We start from the raw sequence: 22,480 nt of genomic DNA, 5'->3' as shown, positions 1-22,480 counted from the left end.
ATAATTTGTGCCCAATGCCTTTAGATGATCCACAAGTATTTGTAAATTTGCTAAGAAAAACCAAATGCCCAAACCACCACTATTTCATAAGAATCACAAATTCCAATAAAATTTTTAATGTGGGAGTAACAATTACACACCAACTACTGTAACAGCAAAGAGATCCAGCCAGGGGAGGGTGCAGGGGGGGAGCTATCTTTGTGCCAAATACTGCCCTAGGCCCTGCCTTTAAGAAACATGCAATTTGACATCTTTCTCTTCTTTAGTCAATGACTTTGCTAAATTTAAAACCATTCAAATTAAAAACAAAACAAAACAAAAAAACACTACATATTTCCTCTCAAAATTTCAAAGGTTTTTTTTAAAAGAGACATTATGTATATCATATACAGTAGTGCCAGCCTCTCCCCTGGTATGATACTGAATATAATTTCAAAAGAAAAGAAAAGCTTACCTATCACTTGGTGGACTATTTTCGTCTTGCAAATATTTTTGGGTGTTTCGCCTTCGCACCTTTGGAACAACGTGCTTTCTCGCAAAATGCCTATCTTGGGGCTTTGAATCTTCTTGTGACACAATATCTTCTATGTCATCCAGGAATGTATCACAGGATGCAGAAGGCATCTTCTCTATCACATAAAAAAGTTATAAATGATTCAAGCACATGAGTCCCTCAGAAAATCTGTTTAACATAACATCACCCGTGAAATATTCTCGCCAAACTTGAATCTAATAAAGCCTTTAGATTTTAACTTCAAGTTTACAGAAAATACAGGAGATACAGTAAAAGAAACACCAGATAAATCTTATTGACAGTGGGACATTCCACGGTTCAACTGGAACTATTTCTTCAACAAATCAGGGTCATGGAGAAAAAAGCAGGAAAGGAACTGTTCAAGATTAAAGGATACTTAGAGGATAATATGAACACACTTCATGCTCTTGATCAGGTCTTACTTTGTCCAAACAACTGTAAGACATTTTGGGAACAATTAGGGAAATCAGAATATGAACTGGGTATTAGATAGTATTTGGATATTGCTAAAAATCATTAGATATAAAGTATTGTCTTTACGATTAAAATCTTATTTTTTAGAGATGCACACTGAATATGTGGAGGTAAATATTACGTCTATAATTTATTTTAAAACAATAAAAAATATATTAAGACATGGGGAAACATTTACAACTCTTAAATCTAGGAAATAGACATGTTGGTGTTTATTATCCAATTCTACTGTCCTGAATGTTCAAAATTTTTATAATTAAGAAAAGAAAATGTGGACACTGCTTCCAGGAAGATGAAATAAACATATTTTCCCTATCCCTCCCACTAAGTACAACTAGAACTCCAGACATATATGTAAAATAAACATAAGAACACTTTGAAAGATGGAGAGAAGGCAGACCGGCTAGGGACCTTGCAACCCAAGTTACACCACCATGGTGAGCTCCTTGGGTTTTGTTTTGCCTCCTATATCCCAGACTTGGAGCTGAAGAAGCCAGCAACCCAGAAATGCCAACAGGTGCAGACAATAAAAGCCCTCAACAAAACAAAAGCCTGTTCTGTTGCCAAAGAACCAGAAAAGTGGCAGCCTTACGAGACAGAAAGCTTTTAGGCAATAACCATTCCACTCCACACAAACACCAAAAAAACACAAAATTGCAAAACACAATTCAGCGAAGGAAAGATAGCCTTTTCAATAATTTCTGCTCGAGCAGCTGGACATTTATAGACAAATAAATGAACAACCACCTAAGTCTCACACCTTATACAAAACTTAATTCAAACAGATCCTGGACTAAGATGTAAAACAAAACTATGAACTTTTAGAAAAAATTCGTAAGATCCAGAGGGAAAAATAAGCACATGAAAAGAGATTCAACATTACTAGCCATCAGAGAAATATAAACTAAAACCACAATGAGATATCACTACATAGCTATCACTAAAATAAAAAACAGTGACAACACTAAATGCTGGCAAGGATGTAGAGAAACTGGATCACTCATACAGTCCTCGTGGGAATATAACATGGTACAGCTGCTCTGGAAAACAGTTTGGCATTTTCTTAAACTAATCATGCAACTACAATGCAACCCAGCAACTGTACTTCTAGGTGTTTATCCAGGAGAAATATTAAGACAGTCACACAAAAACCTAAAATAAATATTTACAGCAGCTTTCTTTGTAAGAGCTAAAACCTGAAAACAACCCAGATGCCCTTCAATGGTTGAATGGTTAAGTAAACTGAGGCACATCCAATACCATGGAATACTACTCAGCAACAGAAAGGAATGAACTACTGACACATGTAACAACCTGGATGAATCTCCAGAGAATTATGTTCAGTGAATAGAGCCAATTGCAAAAGGTTACCTACTGTATAATTACATTTATATAACATACTTGAGATTGAAATAACAAAATAATGGAAATGGAGGACAAAACAGTGGTTGCCAGTGATTAAGGAGAGGATAGAGTGGGAGGAACATGAATGTGACTATAAAGGTCAGTGTGCGCGATCCTTGTGGTGACGGGAAGTGTTCTGCATCCTGACCACATCATGTCGATATCCAGGTTGTGATACTATACATATTACAGTTTTGCAAGATGTTACCTTTGGGGGAGACTTGGGTACAGTGTACAGCATCTCCACATAATTTTTATAACTAAGTAAATCTACAATTATGTTAAAATAAAATACTTAAGATAAAAAGCTACCTGAAAAATGAAACGTGCAGGCATAACTCAAAGATAACTGCAGCTTCAGCTCCAGACCACCACAATAAAGCGAATGTCATAATAAAGGGAGTCACATGAATTGTCTGATTTTCCAGTGCACATAAAAATTATGTTTACACTATACTGTAGTCTATTAAGTGTGAAATAGCATTATATCTTAAAAAACTATGTATATGCCTTAATTTTAAAATACTTTGTTGCTAAAAAAAAGTTAACCACCATCTGAGGCTTCAGAGAATTATAATCTTTTTGCTGGTGGTGGGTCTTGCCTCCATGTTGATGGCTACTGACTGGTCAGGGTGGTGGCTGCTGAAGGGGGATGGCTGTGGGAATTTCTTAAAATAAGAGAACAGTGACGTTTGCCTCATCAATTGACTCTTCCTTTCATGAACAGTTTCTCTATAAGCATGCAATGCTGTTTGACAGCATTTTACCCACAGTAGAGCTTCTTTTGAAATTAAAGTCAATTCTCTCAAACCTTGCCTCTGCTTTTTTTTTTTTTTTTTTTTTTTTTTTTTTTGCGGTACGCGGGCCTCTCACTGTTGTGGCCTCTCCCGTTGCAGAGCACAGGCTCCGGACGCGCAGGCTCAGCGGCCATGGCTCACGGGCCCAGCCGCTCCGCGGCATGTGGGATCTTCCCGGACCGGGGCACGAACTCGCGTCCCCTGCATCGGCAGGCGGACTCCCAACCACTGCGCCACCAGGGAAGCCCGCCTCTGCTTTATTAACTAAGTTTACGTAATATTCTAAATCCTTTGTTGTCATTGCAACAATCTTCACAGCATCTTCACCAGGAGTAGATTCCATCTCAAGAGATCACTTTCCTTGCTCATCCATAAGAAGCAACTCCTCATCCATCCACGTTTTACCATGAGATTGCAGAAATTCAGTCACATTTTCAGACTCCACTTCTAATTCTAGTTCTCTTGCTAATTCCACCACATCCGCAGTTATCTCCTCCATGAAACCTTGAACCCCTCAAAGTCATCCATGAAAGTTGGAACCGACTTGTTCCAAACTCCTGTTAATGCTGAAATTTTGACCTCCTCCTATGAATCACAAATGTCCTCAATGGCACCTAGAATGGTGAATCCTTTCCAAAAGGTTTTCAATTTACTTTGCCCGGATCCATCGGAGGAATCACTATCTATAGCAGCTTACCCTTATACAATATATTTCTTTAATAATAACACTTGAAAGTCAAAATTACTACTTGACCCATGGGCTGCGGCACGGATGCCGTGTTAGCAGCATGAAAAACATTAATCTCCTTGTATATCTCCATCAGAGCTCTTGGGTGACCAGGTGTACTGTCAATGAGCAGTGATATTTTCAAAGGAATGTTTTTTCTAGGCAGTAGGTCTCAATAGTGGGCTTAAAATATTCAGTAAACCATGTCATAAACAGATGTGCTGTCATCCAGGCTTTGTTGTTCCATTTACAGAGCACAGGCAGGGAAGATTTAGTATAATTCTTAAGGGCCCTAGGATTTCCGGAACGGTAAATGAGCACTGGCTTCAACTTATCATTATCAGCTATATTAGCCCCTGACAAGAGAGTCAGTCTGTCTTTTGAAGTTTTGAAACCAGGCACTGAGCCACTGTAATTATCTTAGCTAGATCTTCTGGTCCTTCTGGGTAACTTGCTGCAGCTTCTACATCAGCACTTGCTTCTTCACCTTGCACTTTTACATATGGAGATGGCTTCTTTCCTTAAATCTCATGAACCAACCTCTGCTAGCTTCAAACTTTTCTTCTGTAGCTTCCTCACCTCTATCAGCCTGCACCGAATTGAACAGAGTTAGGGCCTTGCTCAGGATTAGGCTTTGGCTTAAGGGAACGTTGCGGCTGGTTTGATCTTCTATCCACACCACTCAAACTTTCTCCATATCAGCAATAAGACTGTTTTGCTTTTTTATCATCCATGTGTTCAGTGGAGGATCTGTTTTAATATCCTTCAAGAACTCTTCCTTTACATTCACAATCTGGCTAACGGGCACAAGAAGCCTAGCTTTCAGTCTATCTCGGTTTCCGCATTAAAGCTTAATCACTTCTAGTTTATTTAAACTGAGAGACATGCAAATTCTTCCTTTCACTTGGACACTTAGAGGCCACTGCCAGGTTACTAACTGGCCTAATTTCAGTATTGGTGTGTCTCAGGGAATAGGGAGGCACGAGGGAAGGGCCACTTGGTTTAAGTAGGAGCACACATTTACCAATTAAGTTCGCTATCTCATACAGGCGTAGTTCAAGGCGCCCCAAAACAATTACAACAGTAACAAAGATAAATGATTACAGATCACCATAACAAATATAACAATAATGAAAGAGTTTGAAATACTGCGAGAATTACCAAAATGTGGCACAGAGACACAGAGTAAATGCCCTTGGAAAAATGGCACCAACAGACATGCTGGATGCCAGGTTGCCACAAAGCTTCAATGTGTAAAAACAAAAACAAAAACACAAAAAAAAGGCAACATCTGCAAAGCACAATAAAGCGAAGCACAAGAAAACGAGGTCTGCCAATACTTGAGGACACTTACTGGCAGACCTCCACTAATACTGTGTCCAGACAGGAAGCAAGGGCTTCACAGCATCATCTCATTAACCATTCACAACAACTCCAGGAGGTAGGTGGTGGTGTTATACTCACTTTAAAGAGTAATCTAGGGAATTCCCTGGCTGTCCAATGGTTAGGACTCCGCACTCTCACTGCCGAGGACCTAGGTTCCATCCCTGGTCAGGGAACTAAAATCCCATAAGCCGCGTGGCACAGCCAAATAAAATTTTAAAAAATGAAGAGTTGGGGCCTCCCTGGTGGCGCAGTGGTTAAGAGTCCGCCTGCCGATGCAGGGGATACGGGTTTGTGCCCCGGTCTGGGAGGATCCCATATGCCGCGGAGCGGCTGGGCCCGTGAGCCATGGCCGCTGGGCCTGCGCATCCGGAGCCTGTGCTCCGCAACTGGAGAGGCCACAACAGTGAGAGGCCCGCATACAGCAAAAAGAAAAAAAAAAAAAAAAAAAAAAAAAATGAAGAGTAATCTAAAACACAGAGAAGCTAACTTACCCAAAGCAGCTCAAAGACTCCATGGCAGATGAGCCTGAGCCTACGTGCTGTGCAGGACTCTATGGCCTACTTAATTACCCGGAATGACCACTTTTCATCCGGGTCACCTAAACCAGTGTTAAGGGTCCTACACTCTCCGCTGGTCTCAAGCCTTTCTGATGCATTTTCCTTCTCTTCATTTGTCAGATTCCCATCTTTCCATTAACAGAGTATTTCCAGCCAGGCTCATTTTGTGCCCTTGGCTGTAATGCACTCTTTACAAGTATGACAAACTAGGCCTTGTAAATCAGACAAATCTGTGTTCAAATCTCAGCTAGCTTTACATTGCTCAGAAGAACAAAAGATCAGAAATAACTCAGATGGCAATCAATCAAGAACTGTTTAAATTACAGTGAACACCCATACCACGTGGTCAGGGTAGGACTGTCAGTTACAGGCCTCCTCCTTCCCCAGATGCAGCCATGGCATATGAGACCCATGTGCCAGAGTAATTCATCCTCTGGGCCACAATGATTGGTTCAGGTTTGGACATGACAAGCCGAGCCAATCAGAATCATCACGAGAACTTCTATGCCAGGGCTAACAGGAGAGCTGGCTTCTCTTTCACTGAAGTGACTAAGTTAGGAAGCTGTCAACTTGAGGATACTGGGGGCCATCTTGCCTGCCACAAAGCAGAACCTACCCAAGGCAGGAAAGCCTTCTAAGAGCTGGAGAGATAGCAAGCAATACTGACATTATTTGAACAACTGGGTCCAACCAACGCCTGCAGCCAGATGCAGCCCTGCTCTGCCCAGTCACATGAGCTAATAAATTCCCTCTGGGGCTCAAATTCATTTGAGTTGGGGCTTCTGTTCTTGCAAACGAGAGCCCTGGCTGACTCAGCAAACTATAGGTAAGGTGAAATGAACTAGGTTAGTCTTTCCCAAATTTGTTCTATTTATTGACTATCCGTGAAGAAACAGTTCTGTGGTCAAATAAATTTGGGACAGTCTGCGTCTTACAGGTTCCCAGTATGCATTAGTAGAGCAAAGACTGGGAAGCGCTGTGGTGAAGAAACTTAAACTCGCTGATCTTAGGAGTTTTCTGAAAATTAATTTCTCACAGATCTCCTCTTCATGCGGTTGCAGACGGTACTGAAAACAGAAGGCCTGAAGGAAGCCGACCCTCAGATCCCTTCCCACATTCTGTACACAAGGATGACTTCATTTTCTTACCGGGAAATGGGTTTTTGCCCACATATTAATCTGTTACAGTGAATGAACTGCCCACCCCCCTTAGAACAATCCCTCTACTCTGACCTGCTCGAGCACAGAATTCCAGCCATGCTTCCTCTTCTTGCATCATCGTTAATTGTCTCTTTACTGAATCATTACTATCTGGGTATAAACATACTGTTATTTCTCCCATTTGAAAAACAAAAACCTTATCTGGACCCCACTTCCTCTACCTACTGTCTCCACCACATTTCTCTCCTTTAAAAGAAAACTCCTTGCAAGAACTGTCTCCAATTTCCCCCTCCCATTCTCTACTAAACCGGGCTTTCACCCCGACCACTCCACCAAAACTGCTGTCCTGATTTCAGTGACTCACAACAGTGTACATGGCGGTCAATTCTCAGCCATCTCGCCTGACCCGGTCTGCAGCATCTGACACTACGGTCCGTACATCCCCTCCTAAAGCGATCTTCTTCACTGGCTTCTGGAATCCCACACTCTGAGTTCTCCTCCTACCATGTCAACCACTCCATGCATCCCCCCCTAAAGCGATCTTCTTCACTGGCTTCTGGAATCGCACACTCTGAGTTCTCCTCCTACCATGTCAACCACTCCCCAAGTCTCCTTTGCTGGTTCCTCCTCATCTCTCCAACTTCTCAACCTCGGAATGCCCCCAGGGCTCCGTTACAGGACTTCTCTTCTCTAGTTACAGACACATCCTAGGTGATCTCATCCAGTCCCGAGGCCTTGCGAGACCAACTGTATGCTTATATAACCAGCCCCAGTCCTCCCCTGAACTTCAGGCTCAGATGTCCAACTGCCTATTCAACACCCCTGCTTGAATGTCTAATAGTTATTTCAGAATTAAAAGGTCAAAAACAAAACTCCTGATCCTCTCCCCACTTTACCCCACCTGCAACCAACAACATCACACCAGATCCTCCCACAACTTTCCCCATCTCACTTAAAGGCAATCCCAACCTTCCATCCACTCAGGCCAAAAGTCCTGGAACCATCCCTGACTCCTCTCTTTCCTTCACCCTAAATCCAATCCACCAACAAAAGCCTGCTGGCTTGACCTTCCAACTATATTCAGAATCTATTTCTGACCATACCCACTGCTACATTCTTGGTCCAAACCAACATTAACTCTTGCCTGGATTACTGTAATAGTCACCCTGCTTCTACCCTTAATTCCCGAAGGACACTTGCAGCACGTAAGCCAGGGATCCCTTTAAAACCTAAATTCTTCTCAGGCTTCTGATCAAAACCTTCCCTTGGTATTCCATCTCAGAGTAAAAAGCCCCAGAGTAAAAGCTGCCACAGAGTTCTACTAGGACATAATCAGCTTCCTGTTACCTCTGTGACCCCACTTCCCACCGCTCTCCCCTCTCCCTCCACTCGGCCACACGGGCATCCTGGCTAGTTCACACCCACCAGGCACACACTCATCTCAAGGTCTTCGTCTTGCCTGGAATGCCTTCAAGCCCTTTGGGACTTTGTTCAAATGTCACCAGTGAGGCCTTCCTGAGCAACTCCCACCTCACCACGTACACACACCTCCTATCCGCCTTCCCCGCCTTGTTTCCTTACCACAGCACTTCACCACCTGCTTAGATATTACAGGGGAGCAAACTTGCCACCCCAAAATGTCTGCTTGCCACGCAGATTATTTTGAGCTGAAAACAATCAAGGACCAAAAGATTCAGGAAGAAACTCTGACCTTCCCCGTAAATGCCTAAAAGAACGTAAACAGAGCACCTGTTCCAGGAAGGGAGTAATCACCACAGATAACTAGAGTATGAACTACGTGTGCAGACGGGGAGGAACCTAGCAAAGTCTGTTTGTTAAAATTCCTCTGTAACCAAACATTTGCTTTTCCATGGCATGGCAATTGCCTTCCTCCCCTCTGAGGTCCCAAACCACTACCCCCAAGATCCTCTTCTGTCTTTAGCTGAAGACAAAAGGGTTTAAGGCAAGGGTTTCAACCACTTGGGAGAGTTACTGTTTGCCTGGGTCTCTCCCACGTATACATGTTATTACACTTTCGCCTGATTTGCCTCCTGTTAATCTGTCAGTTTAATTCTTAGACCAGCCAGAAGAACCTAGAAGGGTAGAGGAAAATTTCTTCCTCCATGAAAATATCTTCATTATTTTGTTACTATCTCTTTCTACTAGGATATATACTCTCAGGGGGATGGGGGGGCAGGGGGAGGTAAAGGCTTTTGGGTGCTTTGTTCACTGCTCTATCCCAGGTGGTGCCTAGAACTGTCTAGCACACTGCAGCTTCTCAATCAATACTTGTTACTGTACACTACCCAGTCTAACAAAATATGCCCCCTCTGCTACCTCCCACTCTGCCCCAGCTGTAATAATCTTTCAGACATCCTCTGAGCACGCCAAACTAGCTTCTGACTCAGGGCCTTCACACTTGCTCTTCCTCTGCCTTGAATATCATCCCCAGATATTCGTATGCCTTGCTGCCTACTTCTCTACGCAAATGACACCTTGGAGAGGCCTTTTCCTAATCACCCTATCTAAGATAAGCACACACTGATTAGGCATCCCACACATTCTCACCAGCCTCTAACCCACTTTATGCTTCATTTTTCTTCATAACACTTACCTACCTGACTCCAGGTAGGTATATAACTGCATCTGTCTTTCTCACTACAGTGTAAGCTCCAAAAGAACAAGGGTGTCATCTCTTTCTCACCACTATATCCACAACACCTGTAACAATGCCTAGCACACAGCAGGTGCAGAATATCTGTTGAATGAATGGATAAATAAACACTTGCTTAAGCTGAATTTAGCTAGTCTTTCTATAACACAGGAGGAAATTCTTACAGTAGGTGGGAAGGTGAAATAAATACCTAACCCCTACGGTTTCTTCTATAAACTATGACTCTATGAAATAACAAAGTTAAGTGAGAAAGGCTAAGACCAGGTAGTGCCTTTCAATGTTACTAAAGAACTACTGAAGGATTATAAATTGAATGACATATATTAATTTTTTTAATTACACAATATTTACATCCCATACACAATTGCTTATGGATCCACTGAAGGGAAACAGTATGGAAGAAGAGAGATGAGAGGGGTCCACTGCAGTAGACATACAGTATCAGAGTTAGGGAAGCAAGGAACACTGCTAAGCCTCTTATTTTATAGAACTGAAGTCCAGAGGAGCTAACAGATTTGTCCACTGATCGAGCTAAAATTAGAACCTAGGCCCTCCCTCAACACCAAGCTCTCGCCACATGGCTCTGCCCCATTGGCAAAGCACAAATAATGCAAGAGTCTAAGGCAACCCTAAGAAAGAAGAACATTCCAGAAAAAAATGGGCAAAGGCAAAACCGGCAACACACTTCAGAAATGCAAATAGCCGCTAAGCATAGGAAAGAATGCTCAAACACACTAAGGGCATGTGTTTAAACAAGGAGTTATTTTCCATCTACCCCACTGATAACAAAGACTGACAAACACCCAACTGTTAGCAGAAAGCACGGTAAAACTGACATACCCTTTCTGAAGGGCAATCTGGCAATACATATCAAACTTTAAAACATATATCCTTTTGCCCAGCAATTCCATTTCCAGAAATTCACTCTAGGGAGACAAAAGAGACAAATATATAATGCAGAGGTTCCTAAACCTGGCTGCATATAATAAGCACCTGAACAAACTCACTCATCACTATTAATTAGCTCAAGTTCTTACTGCCAACAAACTGGTAAATGGAATTTTTAGCCTTCAGAAATTATTAAATAAGTGACTAATAATGAAACTTTGAGAATAAAAGGAAAACAAGATAGTAGTTAAATGGAACAACAGGATCGTATAAAGTTTTTTCTCAAAGGTAGAGGAAATCAAGTTTAATGAAGGAAATAAAAACAGTAAGTGAAAAAAGGAGATATTGAAAATGATGAAGAGAGAATAATATAGAGTACTGGTTACTTACAGAGGTGATTTATTAGGAGACCTTTAGAACAGCAAATACCCAGGCCCCATTCTCCAGAGTGGAATTTAAGGATGGGAAGGTAAAACCTGCCCAGGTGATTCCACTATACACCTCTGATTGAGAACCACTGTTCTCCTACAGCAAAGGTTCTCAGTCTTGAGTGTTCATTATAGTCACCTGAGGAGCTATGGAAAATTACCGACAACTGAGCCCTGCGCTAGTTGAATCAATCGCTGGAACGGAGCCTGGACATCAATATTTTTTTAAAACTTTCCAGTAATTCTCATGTGTGTTGCCACAGTTGTGAACCAAAGTCCTACACCAGTAGTTTTCACAGTGTGGTTCCCACACCAGCACAATTAGGGTCACTGGGGAAACTTGTTAGAAATGAAAAGTTTGGGGTCCCACTCAAAATCTACTGAATCAGATACTCTGAGCAAAGCGCAGCAATCTTTAACAAGCCCTCCAGGTGATTTTGATGTGCACTAAAGTTTGAGAATCACTGTCCTAGAGTTATTCTTTAATAAAAATCATCTAGAATGCTTGTCAAAAATATATTACCTGGTCAGCTGATTTTCAACAAGGGTGCCAAGAAAATTCAATGAGGAAAAGAGTAGCGTTTTCAACAAATGGTGCTGGGACAACTGGATAGCCACATGCAAAGAATGAAGGTGGATTCCTGCTTCACATCACATACAGAAATTAACTCCAATTGATTGCAGACCTAAATTTAAGAACTAATGCTATAAAACTCTTAGAAGATAAGATAGGTGTAAATGTTCATGACATTAGTTTAAGCACTGGTTTCTTAGTTATGACACCAAAAGAATAAGCAGCAAAAGAAAAAGCAGACTGGACTTACATTTAAGACTTTCGTATTTAAGACTTTCATGCTTCAAAGGACACCATCAAGAAAGTGTAAAGAGAGCTCATACAATTGGAGAAAATGTTTGCAAATCAAATGTCTGATAAAGGTCTGGTATCAGAATACATATAGAACACTTACAACTCAACAACAGAAAAATAACCCAATGAAAAATATGAGCAAAGGATTTGAACAGACATTTCTCCAAAGAAGATATACAAACGACCAATAACATGATGAGATGTCAACATCATTAGCTATCAAGAAAATGCAAATCAAAACCACAATGAGACACCACGTCACACACACTAGGATGGCTAGAATAAAAAAGACAGAGAACAACAATGTTGATGAGGTTGTGCATTAGCTCACCCAGAGAAAGAGAACAGAATTTCTTCTAATTGGAAAGAAAACAGGACCAAGCCTTAAGGAACTCCATATTTACCTGCCATACAGAAGAGAACCAGCCTATAGTGGAGATCATGAAGAAGCCACTAGAGAAGAAAATCAGTGGGTCACAAAAGGAAAAGGAAGTGAGCATGTGAAAGAGGTGGACATGGTCAGTGCTGCTTAATGCAGGTAATGCAAAGTTAAGTAAAATGAATGAAAACGTTTCTTGGATTTAGTGATAGGAAGATCTTGGCGTTTCCAGATAATGAAGGTGGCAAAATCACTAATAAATTAAAATTAGGCTACCTTCCTGCAGGTTATAATATGCAACACGTCACTCCAACATAAAAGGCTTAAAATAAATGAGTACCTCGATTATTCATAATTAGTCTCAAATCTTCTTGAGAGATGAGTCTGGAAAATAAAAACTGATTAGAAAAAGCAAGCTCGCAACAACTTCACAAAACAACAGTAAGGACTCTTTAAAACTACCTAAAAGGGATTAAACTCCATAAAAGGCTACTTTATACCTCAGGGTTAATAATGTTCCATACTACTCCCAATTTCTTTCTGATTAGGCCAGGTGTGTTAACATCTGCCACATTTGCTATGACTGAGATCCAGCGTCTGGCCGTAGTTAATAAACACTATCCAGCACTACAACACGTCTGCGTGATTCAAGTAATACCGAGAACTACAAAACAGAAATATGGCAATAAAGTAAGTATCCACATCACCTGACACACGAAAGACACGTGTCGTCCCGAGATTCAGAAAGAGGTTTTACCAGTAAACAAGAAGGAAAAGTGAAAAATCAAGACACCTAATCTTCAGACCAACTTGTTTAAATTTCTGAGATACAGCTCTCTGAAAGCTAGGTAACTGTGAAAGCCTTGTCCCGTCCCACAAACTCACTAACGCAGAAAGTGGGAAAACGAATGAAGTTAGATTTGACAATAAGCAACAAGTTCCCTTAAATACTCCTTACAGCCCTGCAGCACCTAAGGCCAAACACCTGTCCTCACTTCTGGCAGCGCTACCTGCCTCCCAATTCCCCCAGCCCAGTTGGTAAGTTCTCTTTTAACTGCAAAACAAACCAGCAAACCTCCCGAGAAAGACTAAAACTGGGGAAACAAGGCTCCGCCGTAAAAGGAACTCTGGCCAAACTCTGCCCCACACTGATCCACCCGCCACCCTTATCCAGCAGTCGGGAAATAACAAACCAGCCAAAAGTAAGAGAACCTACACGCCACTCTCCGGAAACTGCAGCGACTTTAGATGGAGCTCGCCATGACACCTACGTCCCGCCACGGGTTTTTACGCATGCTCGCAGACGGTGGCCCGGAGAGATCAAATTACATCATCGCTGGAAATGCGCGTTCAGGTTCAACTTGGTTTAGTAATGATTTCATTTAACGATTCCTTTGGTTGCCAGAACGAAAATAAGACCTCCAAGACCTCGAGTTCTTAGAATCGTTTAATAGCTAACTTCTCCTGAGCTCTTACTACGTGTCGGGTACGGTGTTCAGAGCTTTCCATAAACATTATCTCCCCACTTATTTATTATTATACGTATTTTACAGAAGAGGAAACTGGGAGTTTAATTACGTGCCCAAAGTGATTCTGGTAGTAGTGACTGTCCTCTGTGCTAAACCCAACTCTGCCAGGCTCCCAGAGAATCTGCTTTTTTCATTACATTTAACCAGCTTCCTCGACCTTTTGTGAAAAGAGGTCGTATTAAAGAAAATGGAGAAGAGTAAAAAGATAACAGTTGGATTAAACTTAATATAGATCATTTAACACCAAGCAAGGTTTTTTGTTGTTTTTTGTTTGTTTGTTTGTTTGTTTTAATGCTTAGCAGACAGTCTAGGAGCAGCAGTTTAGCAGAGAAAGACAACTTTCATGGAGTATATACAGATTCTGACCTGGTTACCTTACATGAGTTATCTCACCTTATTATTCTTTACCCCAGACACTGACCTTGTTTACCAGAAAAACATTTCCACTAGAAAGTGAAGACTATAGCCATGAACAGGAAGTCGAAATTTTGCTTGACTCTGGGTTTCATAGTGATTTGGGGCAATTGACTTACTTTGTAAATGACTTTCCTAGTACATTTCCCTCTAGCTAAAATGGCACACTTTGCTCATCCAAAAAAAAAAAAAAATCTGAACTGTGACCTAAGGTCCACAGCAGTCTTCATGCAGCTGAATTAGAATTCTGTGTTTATGTTGCCCCATCTCTTTCACTAGACCAAAAGTAGGCCCTGGGTCACCTTCTTCTTGGTGGTCATCCCACTGCCTAGCTCATAATCTTGCACTTAATAGCCTCTCAATAAACATGTTGAATCAATGAATGAGTGCACCCCTTCTCCCCAAGATCTGGTTAAGTTCAAACAAATTTTATTGAGTGCATACCATATGATATGCACTTGCTGGATGCTGGAGCTAGAAAAGAAGAAAGACACTCCCTACCACTCTTTCAGGCTACTGCAAGGATATAGCTTCAGTAGAGAATAGCAATCCCTATGGAAGATGAACGCAAGAGGCCTGTGGAGCACAACAGAGAGATCAGGACTTCCCCCAGGGGTGAAGTGAGGGAAATGGACAAAGGTATTCCACACTGGGGAGACAGTGAGGGCCAATGCATGGGGGCCTGAAACTATAAACTATTGTACATTATAAAAGCAAAAAAGAGTAAAGTAAAGTAAAAGTAAAAAAGATGATAGCAGAGAAGGCTGGAAAGGAAAGTGCAGGGATCAGATTAAGGTGAGCCTTGTTTGCTAAAATAAAGACATTAGACCTAATCCTGGATGTATTGGGTAGCATGAAAATGTCTGAGCAGAATAGACTCTCAGGAGGATGGGTTTGAGGACAACATTTCACACATGAAGAAATAGTGAAAAGCCTAAATCAAGTTGTTGGCCATGAGCAATGGGAAAATGAAAAGGGAGGACAGAAGAGACTGAGGAGGTAAAATCAGCAAGACTTAGAGACTGATAGGTGTAGACGAGGATACAAGGACGTTTCCAAGTTTGGGGATAAAGCAACTGACACCAGTACTTCTTTGGTGAAATCTGTCTCTTTAGGCACTTTTAATCTGAATCATTTGAAAAGCCAGTGACACTACCTCTAGGAATTTAACTTATGGAAATGCTCACGGTTACACAAAATGACATATGTGCCAGATTATTCTTTGAAAGAGTGCTTGCAATAGCAAAAGACTGAAAACTCTCTCTGGCTTCTCAATAGGGAATTGATTAAATATCTTTATGGTGTCTACAGCTCCTGAAAAAGAAAAAGGTTGCATTTAATGCACTATCTATTCTTAAGTAGAAAAAGAAATTTGCAACATAGTGTATGACTATAGTTATAACTACAGTTTTAGACATGTATAAAATCTGTGGCAGAATATATAAATAATTGGTAACAGAGGCATGTCTCTGGGAAAAGGAACTGAGTGGCTAAAGGAAGATTTGCTTTTCCCTGTGTATCATTTTGTACCTTTTATTTTTGGACCATGCAGATGTATTATTTATTCAAAAAATAAATGGATGCATTTTATAAATAAAATGACATTTGATAATTTATAATTTACTGGTTTATCTGTTACACTGTAGTATTTTCTTTCATATGAATATTTACATTTTAAATCTTTTTATTATGCTAAGATATACATAACGTAAAATTTACCATTTTAACCGTTTTTAAGTGTACAGTTCAGTAGCATTGAGTACATTCACATTTTTGTGCAGCCATCCATCTCCAGAACATTTTCATCTCCCCAAACTTAAACTCTCAACCTGTTAAACAGTAAGTCCCTAATCCCCCTTTCCCCAGCCCCTGATGACCACCATTCTACTTTCTGTCTGTATGAATCTGACTACTATAGGTTCCTCATATAAGGGGAATCATACGGTATTTGTCCTTTTGTTACTGGCTTATTTCACTTAGTATAATGTCTTTGAGGTTCATCCGTGTTGTAGCATGTCAAGTATCCTTTCTTTTTAAGGCTAAATGATATTCCATGGTATGTATATACCACATTTTGTTTACAAATTTTAAATATTTATGCCTTGTTTCTCAAATTAGATTGTAAACTTCATAAGAATAGACGCTCCATATTGTTATCGTTTTTTCAGCCAACAATATTAAATGCTTTATAAATGTTGGTGGTAGACAAACCAATTCGTGTATACAAAGACATACTAAAAATGCAAGTGAATCTATAAAATAATAGTAAAACCTAACATTTTTTGAGAACTTATATGTGTGTGCCAGTAACCATCCTAAGCCCTCTATGTGAATTATCAAATGTTTTCATCACAATGACTCTATAAGTAATCTTATAAATTAGGAGTACTATTTTTTTTTTTTTTTTTTTTTTTTTTGCGGTACGCGGGCCTCTCACTGTTGTGGCCTCTCCCATTGTGGAGCACAGGCTCCAGACACGCAGGCTCGGCGGCCATGGCTCACGGGCCCAGCTGCTCCGCGGCATGTGGGATCCTCGCGGACCGGGGCACGAACCCGCGTCCCCTGCATCGGCAGGTGGACTCTCAACCACTGTGCCACCAGGGAAGCCCAGGAGTACTATTATTATCCTCATTATCCCCTTTTTACAGAGGAGAAAACTGAAGCTTAAGCAGTCTGACTTCAGGGACTTTTTTTTTTTTTTTACTCTATACTTCAGAAGAAAGAAACGGTATACTTTCATTAAAAATGCAAAATTTCAAATAAAGAAAAACATTGGAGAGAAAAAAGAAAAGAATGATAAGGGAAATGTGCAATAAAATCTATAAACCTTCAGAGTAATTAACTCAATCTTTTAATATTCTTTACAGTGAAAATCGAAGAGAAAATGTGGGCAATAATGAAGTTAGAGAATTCTTACCATCTCAGCCACTAACCAAGAAAGAATAAAATAAAGTTATAAAAATTTAGGAGCACAGGGACTTCCCTGGTGGCGCAGTGGTTAAGAATCTGCCTGCCAGTGCAGGAGACACAGGTTCGAGCCCTGGTCTGGGAAGATCCCACATGCCACAGAGCAACTAAACCCGTGCTCCACAACTACTGAGCCTTTGTGCCACAACTACTGAAGCCCGTGTGCCCTAGAGCCTGTGCTCTGCAACAAGAGAAGCCACCACAATGAGAAGCCTGCGCACCACAACAAAGAACAGCCCCTGCTTGCCGCAACTAGAGAAAGCCTGCATACAGCAATGAAGACCCAACACAAAAATAAAAAACAAAAAATAAATTAATTAATTTAAAAAAATTTAGGAATACATATCTTATTTTTGGTTTTTTTTGTTTTTAGGAGCACATATTTTAGATTTAGCTTATGCTTTGAGTAATTAGCTAGTGTACTTATAAATTTGTTCCAATCAGTATCTTTTTATGATAAATAAATCATGCATTTAATTCACTCTTGAAAAATGATAGTAACTGTATAAGAAATTTTCTGTGTAGAATATTAGATAAGTTTAGTAGAATAAATTTAAAATGGATTAATCTATTATATATGAGATAAGAAAAGTATGTGTTCTCAATTTTTAAAGTTCAGCAGGTCAACATGTATTATGCAAATATATTATTATTTATGTTAGCTTCCCACCGCATGTGGTGGAAAGCTAACTGGAATTTCTTAATTACAAAAGGATGAGGGGGCACATGAAAATTAATGCTAGACCCAGGGATTTTGATTGGATCTGATAAATTGTCAGAGTAAATTCCCCAGCTGGACACCATACAACTAAAGCAGTTTTTAAGCAAGGCTTTTCAGGTGTTTGTTTTCATAAAGGATTAAAAATAAGGAAATAAGTTAGGAGATTATCACAGTGGTCTAAATATGAAACCAAGAAGAAAGATGGTGATTGTAGAAATAGAGAAAAGAGAAAGGATACAAGAACGGTCAAAAGAAAATTTGCCCCAAACAGGTGAATGCTTCAATGTAGAGGATAAAAGGGAAGGACGCTGATGTTCTTAAATAAACTGAGAAAAGATTATATAAAACATGATGTGAAATAAATTAACCTGCTGTTGTCTTTGGGCTAATGCTGAATTTTCTCCATGTAATCTAACCACTAGAGGTCAGAATGCTATACTTTTAATGTCAGCTATTCTATCAATTTACACAAATTGGTTTGGCTCATTTCTGTAATTAATTGTATCTTTTCCTTCTCCCACTCTCACTATGGGTGGTTTGGGGGCTGTTTCTGTGGCCCAGGCCAAAGCCACGAGATCACCACATTCCCTTGCCTCAGGGCAGGTAACCCCCATGCCAGGCCAGAGTGAATTCTGGGCTCTCAGTCAAGTGGGAGAATCTGTGGTTGGAGCTTCCAGGACCACCACGTGGCGAACACCTGCCTGAGACCCAGGCTATTTCGGAGGAAAGTAGAGCTGAGCGATGTAGGGAGAAATCAATAAGTTCTGAGGACAGCTGTAAGCCCCCTACATCCACATGCCTGGAGCTAGATTTACTCCTGAGCTCTTCAGTTCTGTGAACAAGTAAGTCCCCCCTTTTTATCCCTGAAGCTAATTTGAGTGGATTTCTTTCACTTGCAACCAAGAGTCCTGGCTCATCTTATGTTTACATATTCTCTTAACTTTTAAACAATTTATAACAGTTGTCTAACTCCCTGATTGGGAAAGAGACATATGATGTTTTCTCTGTCCTTCAGTAATATATGACTCAAATAACAAACTTACTGAGTTATATAATAATATATTTATTGAGTACATACAGTGCACCAAGGACAGTTTTAACACTCAGGAAAAAAAAAAAAAACAGACCAAGATCTCAGCCCTCTTAACAGTTTATAAGACAGCAGGTAGAGAGAGATAATACATAATAAATATGATATAAATAAAAATTATATATTGTGTTCAGAGGTGATAACATGGCCAAAAATTTGCTGCAGATTAAGGAGAACCAAGAGTGAGGATTGCAATTTTTAAAGATGGACTTGCAATTTTTAAGCCTACATTGGTAGGCTCATTGAGAAAAAGACCTTTAGGCAAAAGCTTGAAAAAGATGAGAAGGTTAGCAAAGGAATGTGTGGGGAAAGAGCATTCAAGTAAAAGGGACCAGCCAGTGGAAAGCCTCTAAGGGAAGAGCACACCTGCCATGTTCAAGAGATAGCAGGGTCCATCAACAGATGAATGGATAAAGATGTGATATATATATATATGATGGAATACAACTCAGCCATAAAAATGAATGAAATTTTGCCATTTGCAACAACATGGATGGACCTGGAGAGTATTATGCTTAGTGAAATAAGTCAGACAGAGAAAGACAAATACTCTAGATGATATCACTCATACGTGGACTCTAAAAAATAAAACTAGTAAATATAACAAAAAAGAAACAGACTCAGGTATTAGAGAACAAACTAGTGGTTACCAGTGGGGAGAGGGAAGTGGGGGAGGGGCAAGACAAGGGCAGGGGATTAAGAGGAACAAACTACTCTGTATAAAATAAATAAGCTACAAGGATATATTGTACAATATGGGGAATATAGCCCATATTTTATAACTATAAGTGGAGTATAACCTTTAAAAATTGTGAATCAAAATTCTTGTATGTTGTACACCTGAAACTTACATAGTATTGTAAATCAACTATACCACAAGAAAAATAAATAAATAAATAATTTTTTTTAAAAGAGAGAGAGCTGGAAGATCAGAGTGGTTGGAATGGAGTAAGTAATAGGAAAAGATGTCGCAGAGTGAACAAAACCAGATTATGTGTGGCCTCATGGGCCATAGTCAGAACTTTGGCTTTTACTCTGGAAGAAATGGGAGGCTTCAGAAGGTTTTGAGAGGAGGGGTGGATCGAGGATGTCAGTTAGAAAGCTGTTGCAATAATCCAGGCAGGTACTGACAGCATCCTGGACTAAGGAGGCAAGAGGAGGAGGTGATAAGAAGTGGTTAGATTCTGGACATATTTGAGGACACAACCCGTAGAATTTCCTGTAGACTGGATTTAGGGTATGAGAGACAAAAAGAGAAATAAAGGATGCTGACTTCCAAGTTTTGGGCCTGGACTATAAGAAGAATGAAATTGCTATCAATGGAGATGGAATAGATTGCAGAAGGGGGAAATCAGGTTTCAGTATATTCTTAATTTGTTTGCCTTTTATTGTTTTCTTTTGAAATAACTTTAGATTTTTTTTAAGTTGCAAAATTATTACAATTAATTCATGTATAACCTTCACCCAGCTTCCCCAGATGATAACATTTTACATAACCAAAGAATAATTATCAACACCAGGAAATTAACATTGATACGATACTATTAACATTGATATGATACCCAATCTAGGCCAGTTCTTCATTCTTCCTTTGTCTTTCCTGACTTTGACACTTTTGAAGAATACAGATCAGTTATTTTGTAAAATGTCCCTCAATTTGAGTTGCTCTGATGTTTGCTGATGACTAAATTCAGCTTACGAATTTTTGGCAATACTACTACAGAAGTGATGCTGTGCCCCTCTCAGCCCATCATATCAGGGAGGTACCTGACATTTATAGGTCTCATTTACCAGTGATGTACTTTGAACATGGCCTCTGCAATGTAAAGTTACTATTTTTCCCATTATTATTAGTAAGTGTCTTGTGGGAAGAGACTTTGAGAGTATATAAGTATCCTGTTTCCCAGAGTGTATTTGCCCACCATTTTAGCATCCCTTAATGATTCTGGTAGACAAGAATTATTACTGTGCTATTTGACAAATGGTAATTTTCCATTTCCATTACTCCTTCTACTTGTATTATTAAATGAGCGTGGCCAAACCATTGGCCTTCAGGTTAGCGTCTGTGTTCTTTTGACATGTCTGCTTTATTATTATTATTATTATTTTTGGCTGAGCCGTGCGGCTTGTGGGATTTTAGTTCCCTGGCCAGGGATTGAACCTGGGCCCTTGGCAGTGAGAGTGTGGAGTCCTAACCACCGGACTGCCAGGAAATTCCTGCATTTTTTTTTTCTTTTTTGCACTTCCTTATTTTCTGGCTCCACAAGATGCCCTACGCTCATCTTGCATTTCTCTGCCCTTTCCCTGGAATCAGCCAGTTCTCCAAGGAGTAGTGGTTCCTTTGAGTGGGAAATGGTATTTAGAAACTGGACATGAGCTCATTGCTGTTGGGTGGCATTACTTCAGGAGCTCAGTTTTATACCTATTAAACTTGAGATATCTATGAGACCTCCAACTGGACTGTTAACTTGGCAGTTATAATTATGATTCTGAAGTTTAGGTGAGAAGTTTAGGCTGAAGATATAAATTTGGGAGTTACTGGCATATAGATGATATATAAAGCCAAAATACTAAATGAGATTAGAATTGATATAAAAAGTGAAGAGGATCAAAGACTGAGACCTGGGGGCACTCCAATACTAAGATGAGGGTGAAGAAGAATCAGCAAAGAACACTGAGAAGGAACAACTAGTGAGGTAGGAAGAAAACTAAGAATGTTGTATCCCAGAAGCCAAATGATAAAAGTATATCATGGAGGAATGATCAACTGTCAAATTATGCTGATAGGTCAAGTAAGATGAAGACTGAGAATAAATCACTGAATTGAGCAACCTGGAAGGGTAGTTTTGGTGGAGCGGAGTGAGGAAAAGTTGAATGAAGTGGATTCAAGGGGGAGGAAGGGAAGAGAACTGGAGATAGGACTTAAGACAACTTTGAAGATTTACTGCAAAGAGGAGTGAAAATATAGGACTGTAGCAGTGGAGAAAATGGGTTCAAAAGGAAGGGAAAAAAAATGTTTAAGATAGGAAAAACAAGAGCATGATGATATGCTAAATGAGAACAATCCCTTGGAGATAGGGAAATTCATGGTATTGTACAGAGAGGGGGAAACTGCTGAAGTCATATTCCTGAGAAAGGACAGTGACTATTTTCTAAGCATTATATCATAGTAACTGAGATATAAATATTCGGAAAATACATAAAGGCTGGTCACCTAGTTTAAAAAAATCAAATACATTTGGCTGATGTTATTTTAAAAAACACATTTAAAGAAATGTGACTTTTTAAAAACTAGAGCTTTCTAATAAGACATTAGCAGTGACCAAGAGTCAACTAAAATATTATACTGGAGATATATTTCACTGGCAAGCATCACAATGTTGTCACTGCCAGGAAAATGTGGAAACAGAAAATCCTTTTTTTCTTTTTCTTTTTTTTTCTTTTTAACCATAGATACTCATGGCTTTTGTTTTTAAAAATCT

The 22,480-nt window shown here is 40.0% G+C and overlaps 1 protein-coding gene across 5 annotated transcripts in view; it reads right to left on the bottom strand.

Moving 5' to 3' along the window:
* Window positions 1-13,555, bottom strand: part of CDKAL1 (CDK5 regulatory subunit associated protein 1 like 1) — a 657,744-nt gene extending 644,189 nt beyond the window's left edge. The window contains exons 1-3 of one of the 5 annotated variants that reach the window (XM_060109791.1): window positions 13,494-13,547; window positions 12,618-12,661; window positions 455-629 (exon numbers count right to left, since the gene is read on the bottom strand). In XM_060109791.1, the coding sequence (XP_059965774.1) occupies window positions 455-629; window positions 12,618-12,630 (188 nt within the window). In that variant the 5' untranslated portion in view covers window positions 12,631-12,661; window positions 13,494-13,547. Of the gene's footprint in view, window positions 1-454; window positions 630-957; window positions 971-12,617; window positions 12,662-13,493 lie in introns of those variants that run through there. The other 4 variants (XM_060109793.1, XM_060109792.1, XM_060109795.1 and 1 more) reach the window with 4 other exon arrangements.
* Window positions 13,556-22,480: the final 8,925 nt, after the last annotated feature.

The sequence above is a fragment of the Mesoplodon densirostris genome, chromosome 10 (assembly GCF_025265405.1).
Source record: "Mesoplodon densirostris isolate mMesDen1 chromosome 10, mMesDen1 primary haplotype, whole genome shotgun sequence".
Classification (NCBI taxonomy): Eukaryota; Metazoa; Chordata; class Mammalia; order Artiodactyla; family Ziphiidae; genus Mesoplodon; species Mesoplodon densirostris.
The sequence above is the reverse complement of the archived record's forward strand: the minus strand, read 5'-3'. Positions and strand labels throughout refer to the sequence as shown.